Here is a 20,438-nt window from a genome sequence, read left to right on the forward strand (position 1 = left end):
TCTTTCTTCGTAATATGACGTCAACCCGCAAAGTCGTGGACCAAAGTTTTCACCAACTTTACGAGTTTTCTTGAATAAATCAGCCGATGTTTTCACAGAAATATAGAAAAGATATTAGATGAGTTATGAGCTGTTAATAAGTTGAAGAGATTTCTTGATTTTTACCGTAGTATCGAATCGTTGTGGAGAATCCTTGATCTGTTCAGTAATTATTCAACACTGAAAAGTTGCGATCCAAACTTGGCCCCGGTGTCTGAAGACGTCCTCGTTTCTCCGCACAGGGCCTGAAGAACGTGACTGTGACGGAGGGCGAGTCCGTGACTCTGGAGTGTGAGATCAGCGGCCAGCCGGCGCCCGTCGTCCTGTGGTTCAGAGAAGACTACAAGATCGAGAGCTCCATCGACTTCCAGGTCAGCTACACGAACGGCTTCGCCCGGATGGTGATCCGCGAAGCGTTCGCCGAAGACAGCGGGCGCTTCACCTGCACCGCCACCAGCGAGGCGGGCACCGTCAGCACCTCCTGCTACCTGCTCGTCAAAGGTAAGAAAGAAAGTGAAATCTGCTTCTTCACTTTATTTCTTTTCCTCAAATATCTTTTCACTGAGCCGTTTTTGTTTCACAGATTTTCTTCAGAGTTGTGAAATTTGATTATTTGATGATATTTTACGAAGATACAGAGAAATATTAATAATATGAATCCAACACAAAGCTCAGCTGTGCATTTGTTTAACTGTGGAAAGAGAATTATCTTCTTTCTCTGTCAACGTCTTAAAAAGCATTAACCCTTTGAAAGGTTTGCAGCGACGCATGAAACTGTAGATTGTTTTACACACGTGTCTCTGTTTAGTGTCGGAGGAGATCGAGAGCAGAGAGGAAACGACGACTGTCACTGAAATAGGAATCTCTCAACAGAAGAGGTGAGTTGTAAAAGTCTGATGGATGTAACGGGAGACTCGCCTCCAGTGGCCACGCGCGGTATTGCAATGGAAAAGCCCGTAGATCACCATAGTAACCAGACTCCTCCAGCTCTAAACACAAGTTATCAAGTTATTAATCTTTATATTGTGGATTTCAAGCCATGGAGGTAAATCTTTGTTAAACTTTAGCAAAGCCCGGAAAAGTAATTTGTGTCTTGAACGAGCTTAACGCTGAAAAACAGAATGAATGACTTAAAGCAGGGGTGGGCCCTATACGGCCCGCAAGACCATTTGATCCGGCCCTCGAGGTCATTTATAAACACACGCAAAAAAATCAACTAGAAAAATAAAACGGCCGATTGACTGTTTCTTGGTCAAGGTCAGGGTCCTTGAACACAACACAAGCGGAACGTGTCATCACGTGGTCACGTTGTGTCAAACTTCAATATTAAATGAGACTGTTGACATCAGTGAACGCAGCGTGGCGAGTGTAGAACAGAGAAAGCTGGATGCAGAATGTTCCAGGAGAAACGGACGAACGATCATTTCTTTGGGGAAGTTAAAGGCCAGTGTGTCTAGTTTGTGTGGACACGAGACATGTCAAACTGCACGAGCTGAGAGGACGAGTGTTTGGATAAAGTTAACACTCTTCGGTGGAGTTTGTCCCAACAAGCAGCTCTCTGCAGAGCGGAACATACTAACATGGACAGATAGAGAGGTAGACCCCCACACCAAGAACAGACTGTTCCACCACTGCTGTGCAGTTATCACTGTCATGTGCAATACTCACTTTATTTATATCACTTGGTACTTTATTATGTTTTATTCTATTTAATTATTGTTTACTGCCTTTTTACTTCATGTTCTTCTGCTGTGACGAGATAAATGTCCCCGTTGTGGGACTAATAAAGGATTTCTGATAAAACAGAAGATACAGGATACAAAAGTTGCCTTTTTGCATTTAGCATGAAAGGAAAGTGAAATGAACGGGCTGCGTCTGAGTTCAATAATTAGTACGACCCTCGAAGGATGTTGTGAAAATAAAATGGCCTTTGACATGAAAAAGGTTCCCCCCCTGATTTAAAGGAACAAGATCTTTAGATTTTGTGTTTTTACGTACAGCTTGTACTGTAATATATCATATATTTAAGCAATAGCTCACGACAGGCCGTGGTATATGGTCATTACATCACAGGTAAGGGGCGTGGTACAACCCTCTTACCTGTGATGTAATGAGCCATATATCACGGTCTGAAGTGAGCTATTGCTTTTATAAAACCAAGTGTGGCAATATGAAAGAAAAATACACACTCCAATTTAAATAGTTTTTATTGTTAAATAATGATAATAAATAAATAAAATAGTCCCTCCGCTGCCTTCTGCACAGAACATAGTACGAGGTGGTTGCTATGCAACAACACTAACAGCTGCTCTTCGGTTTCTTCTCCTGGAGGCACTGATGGATCCACTCCTCCAGAGCAAAGCTTTGTTTGTTTCTTGACGGACGTCATGTAACAGCTGTAACGGTGTAGCTTTCTCTCAGACGCGGAGGGATACTGACTTGTTGTGAAAAGTGACGACAATTCTACCCGTGATATACGCTCATTATACCACGGCTAAGAACCAATCAGATTGCTTGATTTGACATGTCCGTTTTATAAATATATATACACTCTATATTTCAGCCTGTACTGTAATATAGAGTGTATATATACTGTGTGTATATATAGTTCCAGTGTTTGACGGCGCTGTTGGTTTCCTGCAGTGGGTCTGTGGAGACAAAGGAGCAGACGGTGGTGACGGAGGTGAGCACAGGCGAGGCCGCCGCTCCCTTCTTCATCAGGAAGCCGAGCCTGCAGAAGCTGGTGGAGGGAGGAGCCGTCGTCTTCGACTGCCAGATCGGAGGAAACCCCAAACCTCGCATCATCTGGAAGAAGAGCGGCGTGCCCCTCACCGCCGGATACAGGTACCAAGATTTATTATTATTATATAACTAGAATATTATTATTATTATTATTATTATTATTATTATTATTATTATTATTATTATTATATCATTGTCATTTCCAGAATTCCACCATGTTTTCTCCGATGTTTTCTCCGATATTTTCCACGACGCAGCGCTCTCTTTTAGGTAATTCCTGCTTTCTTACCCTCAGATACAAAGTCGCCCACCAGAAGGAGACGGGAGAATGTAAACTGGAGATTTCCATGACGTTTGCAGACGACGCTGGAGAATACTCCATCTACACGAAGAACCAACACGGAGAAGCCTCCGCCTCCTGCCGGCCTGCTGGAGGAAGGTTCGGCCATCTTTGTAGTTTCTTCAGCTTCTATTTAGAAAAGCATTGAGCATTAAAGAAAGAGTCTCACGGCGTTTCTGTGTTTGCAGAGGAATACGAAGCCTACATGAAGCAACACGACGTGGCGTACAAAACTGAAGTGACGACGACGGTGGTGCAGGAGCCGTCGGTGGTCGTGAGTCAATACGAGCTGGAGCAGAGGAGGGTCACCACCCCCATGAGCTTCGTCTCCGAAACGGTACTTTCTGTACATTATCTCTAAAGCAGAGCAGATGAAGAAATACTCATGAAAATACACAAGAACCACTTGGACACAATAAAAAGTCCCCAAATATCCCAAATCAATGGGCACAAAAGAAAATAGCAAAATGTGTAATAAACTAAATAGATTAAAGAAATATTCAAATGTAATACTGAGGTATGAACCGTGTGAGTTTTAGTTTGGGACTGTGGGTGTATGTATATACAATATGTATATCTATAATAGACTTTTGTTGTTTCGTTTTCAGTGTGTAAAATTAATGAGAATTATACAAAAATCATTTATATAAAAGAAAAAAGTTATCGTGTGAATTAATTAATCACGTTTTTATATTTATTTAAATGTGTATTTATATCATTATATATTTTTTATATTTTTTTTACACTTTATTTATTTTTTCGTTAAAATGTTTAGAAATAAGATGATTAACACATTTAGAACTGAGGTTTGAACAAAGTGTGTGAATACATGTAAAGACGCTCAAACAGCATAAACTACTTAAAAAGTAATGACTTGTTGTTTTTATAACCGTTCATTTATTTTCACTTATTATTTATTTCAATGTGTGTATTTTATTATTTATTTAACAATCTTTGTTTCTGCAGGAGTTTCTGATTTCGGCCTTTGAGGAGCGGATCATCCAGGAGATCGAGCTGCGTATCCTGAGGATCTCGTACAGCGAGCTGGTGACGGAGGACGCAGAGATGATGGTGACAGTGGCAGACGAGGAGGCGGTGCAGCCGGCCTTCAACACGCCGGTGAAGAACTACAGGATCATCGACGGGATGGGCGTCATCTTCCACTGCAAGATGAGCGGAACTCCACTGCCGAAGGTACAGAGCTGAACATTTAAATCTAATTCTCCAGGGCCGGCAGAGTCATCAGGTTTTATTTTTTAATAACTTCCAATGATTATAAAAAAGAAGATATTGGAGATAAAACAATTTATTCCTTTACAGCTGTGACTTTCACCCTTTTCTCTGTTACTGACTGGACTATAATGAATTGTATTGATTAAATCAAATCTAATGTATTTATAGAGCCCAATATCACAAATGACACATTTGTCTCTGTGTTTACAGACTGTACAGGATACAACACCCTCTGTCCTTAGACCCTCTGTCCTTAGACCCTCTGTCCTTAGACCCTCTGTCCTTAGACCCTCTGTCCTTACACCCTCTGTCTTTACACCCTCTGTCCTTAGACCCTCTGTCCTTAGACCCTCTGTCCTTATACCCTCTGTCCTCAGACCCTCTGTCCTTATACCCTCTGTCCTCAGGTCCTCTGTCCTTACACCCTCTGTCCTTAGACCCTCTGTCCTTATACCCTCTGTCCTCAGGTCCTCTGTCCTTACACCCTCTGTCCTTAGACCCTCTGTCCTTATACCCTCTGTCCTCAGACCCTCTGTCCTTAGACCCTCTGTCCTTAAACCCTCTGTCCTTATACCCTCTGTCCTCAGGTCCTCTGTCCTTACACCCTCTGTCCTTAGACCCTCTGTCCTTAGACCCTCTGTCCTTACACCCTCTGTCCTCAGACCCTTTGTCCTCAGACCCTCTGTCCTTAGACCCTCTGTCCTCAGACCCTCTGTCCTCAGACCCTCTGTCCTTACACCCTCTGTCCTTACACGCTCTGTCCTTAGACCCTCTGTCCTCAGACCCTCTGTCCTTAGACCCTCTGTCCTCACACCCTCTGTCCTTACACCCTCTGTCCTTAGACCCTCTGTCCTCAGACTCTCTGTCCTCAGACCCTCTGTCCTTAGACCCTCTGTCCTCACACCCTCTGTCCTCAGACCCTATGTCCTCACACCCTCTGTCCTTAGACCCTCTGTCCTCACACCCTCTGTCCTTAGACCCTCTGTCCTCAGACCCTCTGTCCTCAGACCCTCTGTCCTCACACCCTCTGTCCTTACACGCTCTGTCCTTAGACCCTCTGTCCTTACACCCTCTGTCCTTAGACCCTCTGTCCTCAGACTCTCTGTCCTCAGACCCTCTGTCCTTAGACCCTCTGTCCTTACACCCTCTGTCCTTAGACCCTCTGTCCTCAGACCCTCTGTCCTTAGACCCTCTGTCCTCACACCCTCTGTCCTTAGACCCTCTGTCCTCAGACCCTCTGTCCTTAGACCCTCTGTCCTCACACCCTCTGTCCTTAGACCCTCTGTCCTCAGACCCTCTGTCCTCAGACCCTCTGTCCTTACACCCTCTGTCCTTACACGCTCTGTCCTTAGACCCTCTGTCCTCACACCCTCTGTCCTTACACCCTCTGTCCTTAGACCCTCTGTCCTCAGACTCTCTGTCCTCAGACCCTCTGTCCTTAGACCCTCTGTCCTCACACCCTCTGTCCTCAGACCCTATGTCCTCACACCCTCTGTCCTTAGACCCTCTGTCCTCACACCCTCTGTCCTTAGACCCTCTGTCCTCAGACCCTCTGTCCTCAGACCCTCTGTCCTCAGACCCTCTGTCCTTACACGCTCTGTCCTTAGACCCTCTGTCCTTACACCCTCTGTCCTTAGACCCTCTGTCCTCAGACTCTCTGTCCTCAGACCCTCTGTCCTTAGACCCTCTGTTCTTACACCCTCTGTCCTTAGACCCTCTGTCCTCAGACCCTCTGTCCTTAGACCCTCTGTCCTCAGACCCTCTGTCCTTAGACCCTCTGTCCTCACACCCTCTGTCCTTAGACCCTCTGTCCTCACACCCTCTGTCCTCAGACCCTCTGTCCTCAGACCCTCTGTCCTTAGACCCTCTGTCCTCACACCCTCTGTCCTTAGACCCTCTGTCCTCACACCCTCTGTCCTTAGACCCTCTGTCCTCAGACCAAAAATCATTATTTATTATTATTATTAATTGAATATTAATAATATGTCAAAATGTTGAATATTTGTTTATGTATTGAGTATTTATGTGTTGCCGTTTTCAGGTTGTGGAAGTGAGACATAGTTGATCAAATGTATTTTTATTTATTATTTTAAAATTATTAATTTAAATGTTTGTATATATATTATATTTTTCATTTATTTATTTCCTGTTTTCTTATATTTGTTTTCAGTTGAAATATATAACATCTATACTAAATTTTAATTCAAGAAAATCCACTTTTAAAAAGGCAAAACAAATAAATGCACGATGTTTCTATAATTATATATAATTAAACAGCTCAATCATCTGCTTGTAAAAATCAAATTGATGGATTAACTCCACGGGTAGTTTGTAATGCCTCTGCATGCACGATTAAAACACTTTATTAGAATAAGTTGCTTCATGTTTGTGTTGATCTGATAATTTATCAGTATTTCAGTTCTGTGTAATGGCTCTGAGGGTGAAACCTTTGTATGATGTGGCTTCTGAGAAGTTATATTTGTGTATGAAATGATCTTCTTCCAGATTGCTTGGTACAAAGACGGCCAGCGCCTCCGGCCTGGTGGTCGTTACCAGATGGAGGTTCTTCAGGATGGACGCGCCAGCCTCCGCCTGCCCGTCGTGCTGCCGGAGGATGAGGGTGTGTACACTGCCTTCACCAGCAACATGAAGGGAAATGCTGTCAGCTCTGGGAAGCTCTACGTGGAGCCGTCCGGAACTGTGACCCCCCAGAGATACACACCGCAGCCGGCCATGCAGAGGATCAGGTGAGGGTCAAATATTAAACTAACTTATATCAGCATGAAACTTCCCCACTTCAGTACTCACATTAACACAATTAATTTTTACAAGTTTTCTGACCGTAAATATGTAAATGAGGCATTATGTAATGTAACTGTTGGTGAGTTTAAATCTACACACACACAGTTACAAACACAAACTCTGATGTTCTGATGTTTTCTCTCCACTCGTCTGACTGAAGACGTGTTCTGGAAGTGTCTGCAGTTCCTTAAGGATCTGAAACGACTCCTCCATTAACACCTTGATACTGATCTGCTCCCTCCTCAGATCCACGTCTCCTCGCTCTCTGAGCCGCTCTCCTGGACGTTCTTCCAGCCGCTCCCCCGGACGCTCTCCGGCCCGCCGGCTTGACGATACAGACGAGGCTCAGCTGGAAAGACTCTACAAGCCTGTGTTTGTCCTGAAACCTTCCTCTATAAAGTGCTCCGAGGGGCAAACTGCCAGATTTGACTTAAAGGTTGTCGGCAGACCGATGCCCGACACGTACTGGTTCCACAACGGTAAGAAGAACCACATATCCGAGAAAACACACCTTCTGTTGCTTCTGCCACGTTAATGCTTTTCTTCTTTCTTTTCCCAGGACAACAAATCATTAATGATTACACCCACAAGATAGTGATTAAAGAGGACGGTACCCAGTCCCTGATTATCGTCCCCACCATGCCACAAGACTCCGGAGAGTGGACAGTCATCGCTCAGAACCGAGCCGGACGGACTTCTGTCTCCGTGACTCTTACTGTGGACGGTAAGTCCGTCAGCTACAGCTTCAAATATAAACTAGGGATGTCACAATACCAGCAATGTAGTCGTCTATACCACCTCGATATATAAAAACAATAACGGTAAAAACAAACAAGAACTCCATGAACTCCAACATCCTTTATTACTTCAGACTGGTTTCTATCAGGAAGTTAAACAGCTCACAATTCATCTAATGTCTATTTTATATTTCTGTGGAAACTTCTCACAACTTCAAACAACTGGATTCATTCAAGTTTCTCACTAAAAACTTGCATTGAACACATCATGATAACATCATAATTTACCATCACCTTATAATCATTTTTACTGAGTAGAGCCTGAATGCACCATAATATAACTCTGTGAAAGCTCCGTTTACCGGCTGCTAACTGCTAACAGCTAAAGTTAACTAGCTCTCCTCCAGATTTCAACACAGATTTGTTCTTCAGAATGTAGCTTCATCTGGAAAAAATAGTGTGCGTCCCCAGGATAGTGAGTTTACTGCGTCCCATAAACATTATATATCATCCTGAGACGCCGTTAGTCTCAACTGCGGGTAAATTGTTGGCAGTGGAGGGTAAAATCATGAGGCCATCCACCACTCTGACAGGCAGGGAAAACGTACAGCAGAAAGACAAGTTTAGTTAGTTTAGCGTATGAGTGGATAGACCCACAGAAGTAGGACCTTATTTGTTTTGATTAACAGTCAAACAGTCAAAGTTGACCAAATCCGAACTATAATAAAAAGACCCACACTCACACATGCATGTTGTTTTGTCTCGTTATTAAATGCTGTGTTGTTGTGCATTGTATTTCACCCTCCACAGCTCGAGAAAGCCTGGCGCGCCCTCAGTTTGTTGAGAAGCTGAAGAACATCACAGTGAAACAAGGCACTCTGGTGGAGCTGGCTGTCAAAGCCATTGGAAACCCCCTGCCTGACATCGTCTGGCTGAAAAACAGTGACATTATCTCCCCACAGAAGCACCCACATATCAAGTATGTACCTTTCATTTTGGCTTGATTTTCTCATCCTTTCGAGCAGTTTGTGCTGATCAATATATCTGAATGGTATTTCAGGATCGACGGAACTAAAGGACAGGCCAATTTCAAGATCCCGTCTTCCTCAGGCTCAGACAGCGCCTGGTACACGGCTACAGCCATCAACAAGGCCGGCAGAGACACCACCCGCTGCAGAATCAATGTGGAGGTGGACTTCGCTGCTCCTTTAGCCGAGAGGAGGCTCATTATTACCAAAGGCACCTACAAGGCCAAGGAGATTGCCGCTCCTGAGTTGGAGCCGCTTCATATGCGATACGGACAGGATCAGTGGGAGGAGGGCGACCTCTACGACAAAGAGAAGCAGCAGAAGCCGCAGTTCAAGAAGAAGCTGACCTCCATCAGGATGAAGCGCTCGAGCACGGCTCACTTTGAGTGCAGGCTGACTCCCATCGGTGACCCCAACATGATGGTGGAGTGGCTGCACGACGGCAAACCCCTGGAAGCCGCCAATAGGCTGCGCATGGTCAACGAGTTCGGCTACTGCAGTCTCGACTATGAAGCTGCGTATGCCAGAGACAGCGGCGTCGTCACCTGCAGAGCCACAAACAAGTACGGGGTCGACCAGACATCGGCCACGCTGATCGTCAAGGACGAGAAGGGCCTTGTTGAGGAAACGCAGCTTCCTGAAGGCAGGAAGGGCGTACACAGGATGGACGAGATTGAGCGCCTGGCTCACGAGGGAGGACCTACAGGCGTCACCACAGACGATGAATACGAAAAGAGCAAACCTGAGATTGTGCTTCTTCCTGAACCAGCCAGGGCGTTTGAAGGCGAAATTGCACGATTCCGCTGCAGAGTCACCGGGTACCCATTACCGAAAGTGAACTGGTACCTCAACGGGCAACTGATCCGCAAAAGCAAGAGATACAGGCTCTGTTATGATGGTATTTACTACTTGGAGATTGTCGACGTCAAGTCCTACGACTCGGGAGAGGTCCGGGTGGTCGCAGACAATCCTCTCGGTACGACTGAGCACACGGTGAAGCTGGAGATCCAACAGAAGGAGGACTTCAGAACCGTTCTGCGCCGTGCTCCAGAACAAAAGGCTGCAGAGGCGTCACACGACCCCGGCAGAATCGGATTTGACGTCATGAAGGTGGATCAGCCCGGCGAGACCGCGCAAGACAGGGAAGTTGTGAAGCTGCGTAAGACGCAGAGAGTCGTTCACGAGAAAACTTCGGAGGAGACTGACGAGCTGAAGAGCAAGTTCAAACGTAGGACGGAGGAAGGTTTCTACGAGTCCATCTCCGCTGTGGAGTTAAAGTCCCGCAAGAGGGACGACTCCTACGAGGATCTGCTGAAGAAGACGAAGGATGATCTGCTTCATAGATTGAAGGAAAAGGAAGAAGCTGAGAGAAAGAAGCTGGAGGAACAGGGACAAATCACCATCCCCACGTTTAAACCGGATAGGGTCCAGCTCTCCCCGAGCATGGAGGCACCCAGAATCCTGGAGCGTATCACAAGCAAGACAGCTGCTCCGATGGACGAGGTTCATTTCAGACTCAGAGTCGTCGGCAGACCAGAGCCCGAGTGCCAGTGGTTCAAGAACGGTATCCTGTTGGAGAAGACTGAGCGTATTTACTGGTACTGGCCGGAAGATAATGTGTGTGAACTGGTGATCAGAGACGTCATAGCAGAGGACTCGGCCAGCATCATGGTCAAAGCCTTGAACATCGCCGGGGAGGCCTCAAGCCACGCCTTCCTGCTTGTGCAAGGTAAGATCATTTTACACCAAATATCTCCAGCAAAATGCTCATTGTCTACCGCCTCGTTCCCACATAGCTTGGTTTACGTACAAACAAATCAATGACTGTCCAGTTTATTTTTGATGAACGTTCTTGGTATTAGTTGGCAGTCTTATTATAAGTTAAACATCTTTATACCCATTGGTCATCCATGTATTAATACAAGATTTTTGAGACTAGATGTTTTTGCCAACTAATATAACTTTCATCAAAAGTGAACAGGACAATCATTGTTTTTTATTTTTTATCTTGCCCTCTAGCTCAACTGATTTTTTTTACTTTAACATCAGCAGCAAGAGTTTCTTGACCCAGTGCAGCACTTCCTATTTTGTCTTAATCAGTCCAGTATCGTAGCACAATTCATGAATTAACTACCGTACATATTTCTTTCTGAAATAAAGTCCCATGGGTTACACGGGGGGGGGGGGACTTCGCCTCCCTGTATGGGATGACGGACACAAAACAAAACTTGTGTAGAATTTATGTCAATGTCTCACTTCATATTTTCTCATTGCAGCCAAGGCAACAGTCAACTTTACCCAGAACCTGGAGGACACCAGTGCCAACGAGAAGGACACCATCGTGACGTTTGAGTGTGAAACCAACGAACCTTTCATCAAAGTCAAATGGCTCAAAAACAACATGGACATCTTCTCCGGAGACAAATACAGAATGCACTCGGACAGAAAGGTCCACTTCCTGTCTGTGCTCGTGATTGAAATGAAGGACGATGCCGAATACTCTTGTGTGGTTATAGAGGACGAGAACATCAGGACGAGCGCCAGGCTCCACGTAGAAGGTAATATTTACACCCAGCATGTTTATATCCACGGTTTTCATTGGTTTTCATTGGTAGATAATGGTTCTTGATATCGTTCTGTACCCAGGTGCCGCCCTTGAGCTGATAAAACAAATGGAGAACATCGAGGTGCCAGAGACGTATGCTGGAGAGTTTGAGGTCGAGCTGTCTCGTGAGGACGCTGAGGGCAGCTGGTTCTTCGGAGACAAGGAGCTCTCCCCAAGCAATAAACATGTCATGTCCTCCCGCCGAGGGAGACAAACCCTGTCTGTCAAAGATGTCAGGAAAGGAGACCAGGGGAAATATACCTTTGTATGTGGAGATCTGAGGACCAGCGCCTCACTGAAGATGAAGCGTAAGTTACAGAAAAAGGAAGCGTGTGGGGAAGAGCTGCGACAAATATCATCTCCAATAATCGAGTCTCCAGCCTTCCAGTCATACCCAATGTATGCAATTCCAAGACTGTTAAGGGAGCCCAGCATGCAGAAATATTCAAATGTCAAACTATTTGGATACCAAATCGCAGCATGGATTTTTCTATGATGTTCCTCAAGGTCTTTGTGTCTTAATCTAGTATTTTAGAGCGATTTTTGACCATTTAATCAATTCCAGAGGTTCGATTTGCCACCAAATCTGTGTAACAAATGGTATCAAACAGAAATTGCTGCAACAACTTATGAGACATAATGGAGCATAAGGCTGGTCTTCATATACTTCCATCATAATGTCCTGATACACTCTAAACATTCACATTTTAATAGGCGCCTTACCAAAACATAAACATAAACTCAAATGAATCTTCAGAGTCTCAGCTTTCAGATGATGTACATCACTTTTATTTAGCCCCCCCCCCCCAAACAAAAAACAGACAGACATGTGTCTTTAAGGGTTAATGAGTAACTAAGTTCAAATCTGCCGTCCTAGTCGTCGTTCTTTGAGTGTTTTTGCTCTCGTGAGATGTGGTAATGACGGGTATTCTACACCTTCAGTGCGCCCGGTGACCCTCATGCAGCCCCTGACCGACCTGACGGTGTGCGAGGGCGACATCGCTCAGCTGGAGGTCCGGTTCTCCCAGGAGAACGTGGAGGGGACCTGGATGAAGAACGGCCAGGCCATCTCCGCCTCGGACCGCGTCCACATCGTCATCGACAAGCAGGTTCACAAGCTGCTGGTGGAGAACGTCAGCAGAGAAGACGCTGCTTCGTACTCTTTCCTGGTTCCTGCCCAGGACATCTCCACCTCGGGAAAACTCAACGTTCAAAGTAAGAGTCAGAAAGTTTAGGAAATAAACGAAACATGTTTGTTATGACATGTTATGAGGACATACTATAGCTTTAATCTACGTCTAAACACATTAGTATTATTCTTAAGAGAAGTGTGCGTTAACTATTTTAGTTAGTTCAGCTTTTATTTTGCTCTTCATACTTTTACCGCACAAATCATATCTGCAGTTACAATGTTTTAGCATTTAGGCTGTTAAGTAGGTATAAATATTAGATATATATCAGATATTTAATGATCTTTTATCTTCTTTCCTCACAGCGATCGACATTGTGTTGCCCCTGAAGGACGTGTCCTCCATCGAAGGCACCAAAGCCGTCCTGGAGGCCAAGATCTCGGCTCAGGACGTCGGCTCCGTGAAATGGTACCAGAACGACAAGCTGCTGGCGCCCAGCGAGCGGATCCAGATGGTGGCGAAGGGAGCAAAACAGCGGTTGGTTTTCAGCCGGACCTTCGCTTCCGATGAAGGACGCTACAAACTGGTGGTCGGGAAGGTCGACACCAGCTGCAGCCTGACTGTCGAAAGTAAGTTTTAGTCCCCCGGTGTCCTGGTTTCAACTCTGAGCTCTAGTTCTGTGTTCGTTTGTTTTTATTCATCTTTTTATTATTTTATATGCCCATCCAACAAAACAACAAAACATTGTTTCTGTATACGATAAATAACAATGTTACTCGGAATTTTATTGTATATGAATATTTAAACTATATAAACATAACGATATATTTTGTAAGACTTATTTTATTAACTACACAAAGACACATTTTATTTGTATGTTTTGAAATTACATTGTAGTTCAGTTTAATAATAAGAATGATAAATAAAATGATTTGAATAATATTCTATTCTATAATTAGAAATACATAGATACAAATATTTGTATTTAAAAAGAAAATAAGAATACTTAATTATGAAAATAAATAAATACATGAATAAATAAAATTTGGGAAGGTGGCAAAGTTTGTATTGATTTAAAGTAATCCATAAAACAACAAATATCATTTAAAGCAGCAGAACTTTTGTCATAAAGATCATAAAATAATCTCGAGCTGACCTCTGCTGCTGTTTTCACAGAGGTTCACATTGTGAAGCACATGGAGGACAAAGTATGCTCAGAGTCCCAGAACGTCACCTTCAGCGTGGAGGTTTCTCACCCCGGCATCGACCCGGTGTGGACTTTCAGGAACCAGCAGCTCAAAGCTGGACCCAAATACAAGATGGAGTCCAAGAGCAAGGCTCACTCTCTGACTGTCATCGACGCCATGAAGGACGAGGAGGGCCAGTACACGTTCCACGCTGGGGAGAAGACTTCCAGCGCCAAGCTCACCGTCTCCGGTACGTCTCAAAAACTAGTTTACACAATCACCCGTTCTCCAGAACCAGGTGTCGGTAAAAAAGTAAATTATGAGTCAGGAGAGAAAAATAATCAGATTTCTTCTGAGATTATAACATTTCAGATTCACGGGAATATTTTTTAATATTCTCTGAGATTAAAGCTTAAATTACAGGAAAAGAATCACACATTTACTCCTTTTTCTCTGAGATTAAATTGGAACATTTTACGAGAATCTTTTTAAAATATTAATGTCATATATTTACGAGAAACATTTAATATTTTCTGAAATTCTGAAGTCATAAATTAGAGGAAACAATTCACGAGAAAGAAATGTAAATATACGCGCCACTTGCCGTCTGTTATGCCTGCAGTGGATGATCTAATCTTTTAATATGGTTTAATATGTTTGTTTTTAACATGCATCACAACTGGACAGTTCTGAAAATCAAGAACTAATATTATAGAAAATAATAATTATAATAAGAGTTTGAATTTCTAAAACGTGTGACGTCTTTCTTGTAAATGTACGACTTTAATCAGAAAATATCCAATTAGTTTTTCTCATTATGAAAAACACAAAGAATATCTTTAATGAGCTAAAACGTTGAGCCCGTTATGGAGCTGCTCTGTTGTCCCGCCTCCAGGGGGAGCCATCACGCGGCCCCTGCTGGATGTGACGGTGGCCGAGTCTCAGATGGCCGAGCTGGAGTGCGAAGTCGCCAACGCCAACGCCGAGGGGAAGTGGCTGAAGGAGGGTCAGCCCGTGGGCTTCAACGAGAACGTGGTGAGCGAGGTGAAGGGCGCCGTCAGACGCCTCATCATCGTCATCACCCGGCCGCAGGACGTCGGAGAGTACACCTACCAGGTGGCCAACTCCAAGACCACGGCCAGCCTCCGGGTGGAGGGTGAGTACATGTCCTCGTCATTATATAAGTATGCTATTGTAATACAAATTCGTATCGTAGCATTAATACGAGCGCTAGCTAATTATTCACTGCGTTGAACAGCGCTCGTCCCAAACGGGCTAACCAATGAAGGACGTTAGCTAGAAGCTATCGTTAGCACTACTGAATAATTTTTAGTACATCCTTTGTGTTTTACGATCTTTGACGACGTTTGCACGTACGGTGGCTCTGAGCGGTCAAACTACTTTCTAAAGGCTTTGGACGAAACGAAAATACGCAGAAAATCAAACCTTTTACTTTTTAATTTGTATCAAAACATTTTAAACGATTGACTTTGTGTGCAAAGTTCTTTTCTGCGATTGTGAAATTGTAACTGGGTGGTTGGTGATGGCCTAGTGGTCTGCTGAGTTCAATACCAGGCTGCCAGCATTGTACCCCTGAGCTGCTCCAGAGACTGTCCCTGTACTTAGTTCACTGTGAGTCGCTCTGGATAAGAGCGTCTGCTGTAATGTGATGTAACTAGTACACAGAAAATATGTAAAAACTTTACGTATAATTAAATATTTACATTCCTGCTGATTAAACTGCACAACCAACACAGCTCTAAAGATATGAGGAAGTTGTTTCCTGTGTTTCCTGAGTCCCGTGTTTATGTCTGCAGTGGTGAAGATCAAAAAGACTCTGAGGAACCAGACGGTGACGGAGACCCAGGAGGCCATGTTCACGCTGGAGCTCACCCACACCGGCGTCAAAGGATCGCAGTGGATCAAGAACGGCGTGGAGCTGCAGAACAGCGATAAGTACGAGATCACCTCGGACGGCATGGTGCACACGCTGAAGGTGAAGAACTGCAACACGCAGGACGAGTCTGTCTACTCCTTCAAGCTGGGAAAACTGTCGGCCAACGCCCGGCTCAACGTCGAGAGTGAGTTACTGTCAGAGTCACAAGAAATGTGTCACAAGTTACAAGCTATTGTATTATTACTAAAATAATTATTGGTATTATTATTTTATTTTATCACTTTGTGTAATAGGGTTCCAAAACTATAATATAAATAATTGTAATTCTATTATATATTTTTTATTATATTATTTATTTAGAATGTAACAAATAGAATTTGCATTTATCTTTATTTAAGTAAGAATGTATATTTAAACATTACTTTTGTTGTTTCTGCAGCGATTAAAATTGTGAAGAAGATAAAGGACGTGACGTCGCTGTTGGACGGCACCGCCTCCTTCGAGCTGAGCCTGTCACATGACAACATCCCCGTCAGGTGGATGTTTAAAGGGGCGGAGCTCAAGTCCAGCGACAAGTGTAAAATCCTGTCGGAGCGCAAAGCTCACAAACTGATCCTGCAGAACGTCGACAGCAGCCACGCAGGAGAGTACAGCGCCGTGGTGGGACACCTGCAGTGCAGCGCCGCGCTCACTGTGGAGGGTACGGAGCCTTTTATTACTATATTTTATCATTTGTCGTTATGAACGTATCACTTGTGAAGAGTGAACACAGTACAGATAATAATTTTATATTCCTTGACATTATTATTAGAAATAAAAATGCTCTGACCCCCACCCCCCCCACACACAGCCCTGCGCGTCACCAAACCCCTGAAGAGCGTGCAGGTCCCTGAGACGCAGGTGGCCACGTTCGAGTGTGAGGTGTCTCACTTCAACGTGCCGTCCACGTGGCTGAAGGACGGCGTGGAGATCGAGATGAGCGAGAAGTTCAGGATCGTCGTTCAGGGAAACTGCACCAGCTGAAGATCACGAACACCAGCAGGAACGACTCCGCAGAGTACACCTTCGTCTGCGGGAACGACCGCGTCTCCGCAACGCTCACCGTTAGCCGTAAGAGACGGTTTGCAAATCGGCCGGTTTGTATACGAGAATGAGATAGATAGAGGAGAGCGATGAGAGAGTAGATAGGAGATGAGAGAGAGAGAGTATGAAGAGGGAGACGAGAGAGAGAGGAGAAGAGAGTAGAGAGAGTAGAGAAGAGAGTAGAGAGAGGAGGAGAGAGAGGAGGAGAGAGAGAGGAGAGCGGAGAGAGGAAGAGATGAGAGAGAGAGAGAGAGGGAGAGAGAGAGAGAGAAGAGAAGAGAGAGAGAGAAGAGGTAGAGAGGAGAGACGCGAAATGGAGTGAGAGAGTAGGGAAAGAGAGAGAGAGAGGAGAGAGAGAGGAGAGGAGCCGAGAGAGAGAGGAGAGAGAGAGGAGGAGAGAGAAGAGAGAGAGTTGAGAGGAGAGAGAGAGAGAGAGAGAGATAGAGAGGAGAGATAGAGACGAGAGAGACTGAGAAGAGAGAGAAGAGTAGAGAGGCGGAGAGCGAGAGAGAGGAGAAAGAGAGAGAGGGGAAGAAGGCGAGAAAGAGGATGAGAGAGGAGAGAGAGAGAGAGAAGAGGAGAGCGAGCAAGAGAGTAGAGACGAGGCGAGAGGAGAGAGGAGAGAGAGAGAGAGCGCGAGAGAGAGGGGGGATGGAGAGAGGGAGAGAGAGAGAGAGAGGGAGAGAGAGCGAGAGAGAAGATGAGGTCCTGGAGACCCAACGAGAGAGAGGAGAGAGAGAGAGAGGAGAGTCTGATGAGGAGATGAGAGAGAGAGAGTTAGACCGAGATGAGAGACGATAGAGAGAGGAGAAGAGAGCAGAGATATGAAGAGAGACGAGAAGAAGAAGTAAGAGAGAGATGCGAAGGCGATTACGGAGAGAGAGATAGATAGAAGGAGAGAGATAGATTGAGAGGATATATTACCCTAGATATCCTAAGAGTAGTAGAAGACCTAGATATAGTTAATATATAGATTCTAGAGTTAGATTATATAGATATATATATATAGATATCTATATATATTATAATTTGTTTATAGAGATATAGATAATATTATATAATATATCATTTATATTCTTATATATATTATATATATATAGATATATATATATATATATATAATATATATAATATATTTGTAATATATTGATGTTTCTGTGCAGTGAACGTAACATGTGTTTGCTCTGCAGCTGTGCTGATCACGTCGATGCTGAAGGGACCTGAACGCTCAGGAGAGAGACACCATCACCTTCGAGGTCACCGTCAACCACGAGGGCGTCACCTACAAGTGGCTGAAGAACGGCGTGGAGGTGAAGTCCTCCGACAGATGTCAGGTCCGCAGCCGGCAGCTCGCGCACTCGCTCACCGTGCGAAACGTTCACTTCGGGGACGGAGGAGAGTACCAGTTCGTGGCCGGGTCCGCCGCCAGCGCCGCTAACCTGTTCGTCGAAGGTAACGGGTGTTTTTTATAAATATTAATATATTTAGGTAGATCTAAATCCATCACTTAAAGAACCTGCTGCAAGAATCTTCACAAGAATAAATGTGGAAATATAAAGAGTAATAAAACAATTATAAGAGAATTAAATAAAAACAATAAATATATATATATGTGTGTATATATATTTAATATATATTAGATATGTGTTGTGTGTGTAATATATATATATATAATATATATATAGTGTTATATATATATATAGATATATATATATACTATATATATGTGTATATATATATATATATATAATATATAGGTGTGTATATATAGATATAATATACATTATATATATCTATATATAATATATAGAGATATATATATAATATATATATATATGTATATATATTATATATGTATATCATATATATATAATATACAATATATACATATATACATATATATATATATATATATATATATATCTGTCGGATCGATAGTTCTTTGGAGAATCAACCGTTGCTGTTGTTTTCAGCTCGTGTGATCGAGTTCACAAAGAAGATAAAGACATAAAGATCACGGAGAAGAAGAAGGCCATCTTTGAATGTGAGATCTCTGAAGCCGAACATTCAGGTGGTGTGGATGAAGAACGGTCAGGAGCTGGACACGTCCGAGGAGAGGTACGTCAACGATCGTCCCAAAACACCCAAACGCACCTCTTCCGGCAGCGTGTTGAATAATCTGCGTTGTGTTCAGGTACACCGTGACGCGGAGAAGTACGTTCACCGTCTGATGATCCAGACCGTCCGTATGTCTGACGCCGGACAGTATTCGGTGGTGGCCGGGTCAAGTGTCTCCAAGGCACAGCTGACCGTGGAGGGCCGCGACATCCGGATCTCCGAACCTGCCGAGCGGGAAATCACGGTGAGACGGACACTCGTTTTAACTTTGAGAGTAAAGTCGCAAATTTACAACAAAATGCTCAAATATTCTCTGAAGTGATGAATTAGCCAGAAAAACAAACTTGAAACTTCTCCAGGATTAAGAAGTATTTATATATATATTATATTATATAGGATAGATACTATATGTGTATAATAGAGATATATATATATATATATAGATATATGAGAATAATAATAAGATATAGATATTGAGTCATATATATAGATATATATATAGAGATATATATAGATATAGAGAGATGAAGACATATATATGATATATAGGGAATTCATATAATATAGATATATAGAGGGAGGCATAGATGATATAGATATATAGATATATATATAATTATATTTATATAGATTATATGATTATAGAGAGATATAATATATATAGATATATATTATATATATTATATACAGATATAATAGATATTAGATACATAATAATTTATATATTATATATAATATAATATATATATCTACATATATAAGATATATTATATATATATATAGATAGTATATATATTATATATACATATATTATATAGATATATATATATTATATATATATATATAATATATATATATATATATATATATTATATTATAGGAAAAAACACAAATCTCCAAGAAAAAAGATAAAGTGTTTTAGAATAAATAATTAATTTAATGTTCTTTGAGATGAAAGTGGTAAATTTACGAGACATTCTCTGAGATTATTATTATTATTATTATTATTATTATTATTATTAAGTCATTTTTTAGAAGTGCTCGGCTTCACATTGAAAGGATCCAGAACGACCGATAAACACGACGTGTCCCCAGGTACAGTTCTGATGTTCCTCCTCTCTCGCAGGTTCTGGAGAAACATCGTGCGACCTTCGAGTTCGAGGTGAACGAGGATGACGTGGAGGGCCGCTGGCTGAGGAACGGCGTGGAGATCCAGTTCTCGGTGGAGGAGAGGTTCAACTACGTCTGCATCAGGAAGCTGCACCGCCTCACCATCTCCGAGACCTATCGGAGTGACGCCGGAGAGTACACCTTCATCGCCGGCAAGAACAGGAGCACCATGAACCTCCGCGTCAACAGGGCTGGCTGCAGGAAGCTCCATAAGGGTGATAATTATGTCTATAGGTGTTATAATAAGTAGAATCAGTATCATAATGAGAATTCAACAAGAAGGAGAAGGAGAAGGAGGAGAATAAGAATTATAGAGGATAAGAGAAG

At 43.2% G+C, this 20,438-nt stretch overlaps 1 protein-coding gene across 1 annotated transcript in view; it reads left to right on the forward strand.

Moving 5' to 3' along the window:
- ttn.2 (titin, tandem duplicate 2) overlaps nucleotides 1–20,438 on the forward strand; it is a 282,695-nt gene that overhangs the window by 19,638 nt on the left and 242,619 nt on the right. Inside the window, 29 exon segments of the mRNA XM_029427369.1 lie at nucleotides 282–540; nucleotides 848–917; nucleotides 2,683–2,883; nucleotides 3,077–3,200; nucleotides 3,202–3,220; nucleotides 3,310–3,458; nucleotides 4,088–4,315; nucleotides 6,860–7,101; nucleotides 7,403–7,635; nucleotides 7,716–7,880; nucleotides 8,704–8,872; nucleotides 8,954–10,650; nucleotides 11,198–11,479; nucleotides 11,568–11,834; nucleotides 12,469–12,741; nucleotides 13,022–13,285; nucleotides 13,833–14,093; nucleotides 14,739–14,999; nucleotides 15,661–15,924; nucleotides 16,180–16,440; nucleotides 16,591–16,740; nucleotides 16,743–16,850; nucleotides 18,014–18,039; nucleotides 18,041–18,275; nucleotides 18,797–18,820; nucleotides 18,823–18,881; nucleotides 18,883–18,945; nucleotides 19,018–19,185; nucleotides 20,068–20,299. Coding sequence (XP_029283229.1) covers nucleotides 282–540; nucleotides 848–917; nucleotides 2,683–2,883; nucleotides 3,077–3,200; nucleotides 3,202–3,220; nucleotides 3,310–3,458; nucleotides 4,088–4,315; nucleotides 6,860–7,101; nucleotides 7,403–7,635; nucleotides 7,716–7,880; nucleotides 8,704–8,872; nucleotides 8,954–10,650; nucleotides 11,198–11,479; nucleotides 11,568–11,834; nucleotides 12,469–12,741; nucleotides 13,022–13,285; nucleotides 13,833–14,093; nucleotides 14,739–14,999; nucleotides 15,661–15,924; nucleotides 16,180–16,440; nucleotides 16,591–16,740; nucleotides 16,743–16,850; nucleotides 18,014–18,039; nucleotides 18,041–18,275; nucleotides 18,797–18,820; nucleotides 18,823–18,881; nucleotides 18,883–18,945; nucleotides 19,018–19,185; nucleotides 20,068–20,299 — 6,754 coding nt within the window.

The sequence above is a fragment of the Cottoperca gobio genome, unplaced genomic scaffold (assembly GCF_900634415.1).
Source record: "Cottoperca gobio unplaced genomic scaffold, fCotGob3.1 fCotGob3_315arrow_ctg1, whole genome shotgun sequence".
Taxonomy (NCBI): domain Eukaryota; kingdom Metazoa; phylum Chordata; class Actinopteri; order Perciformes; family Bovichtidae; genus Cottoperca; species Cottoperca gobio.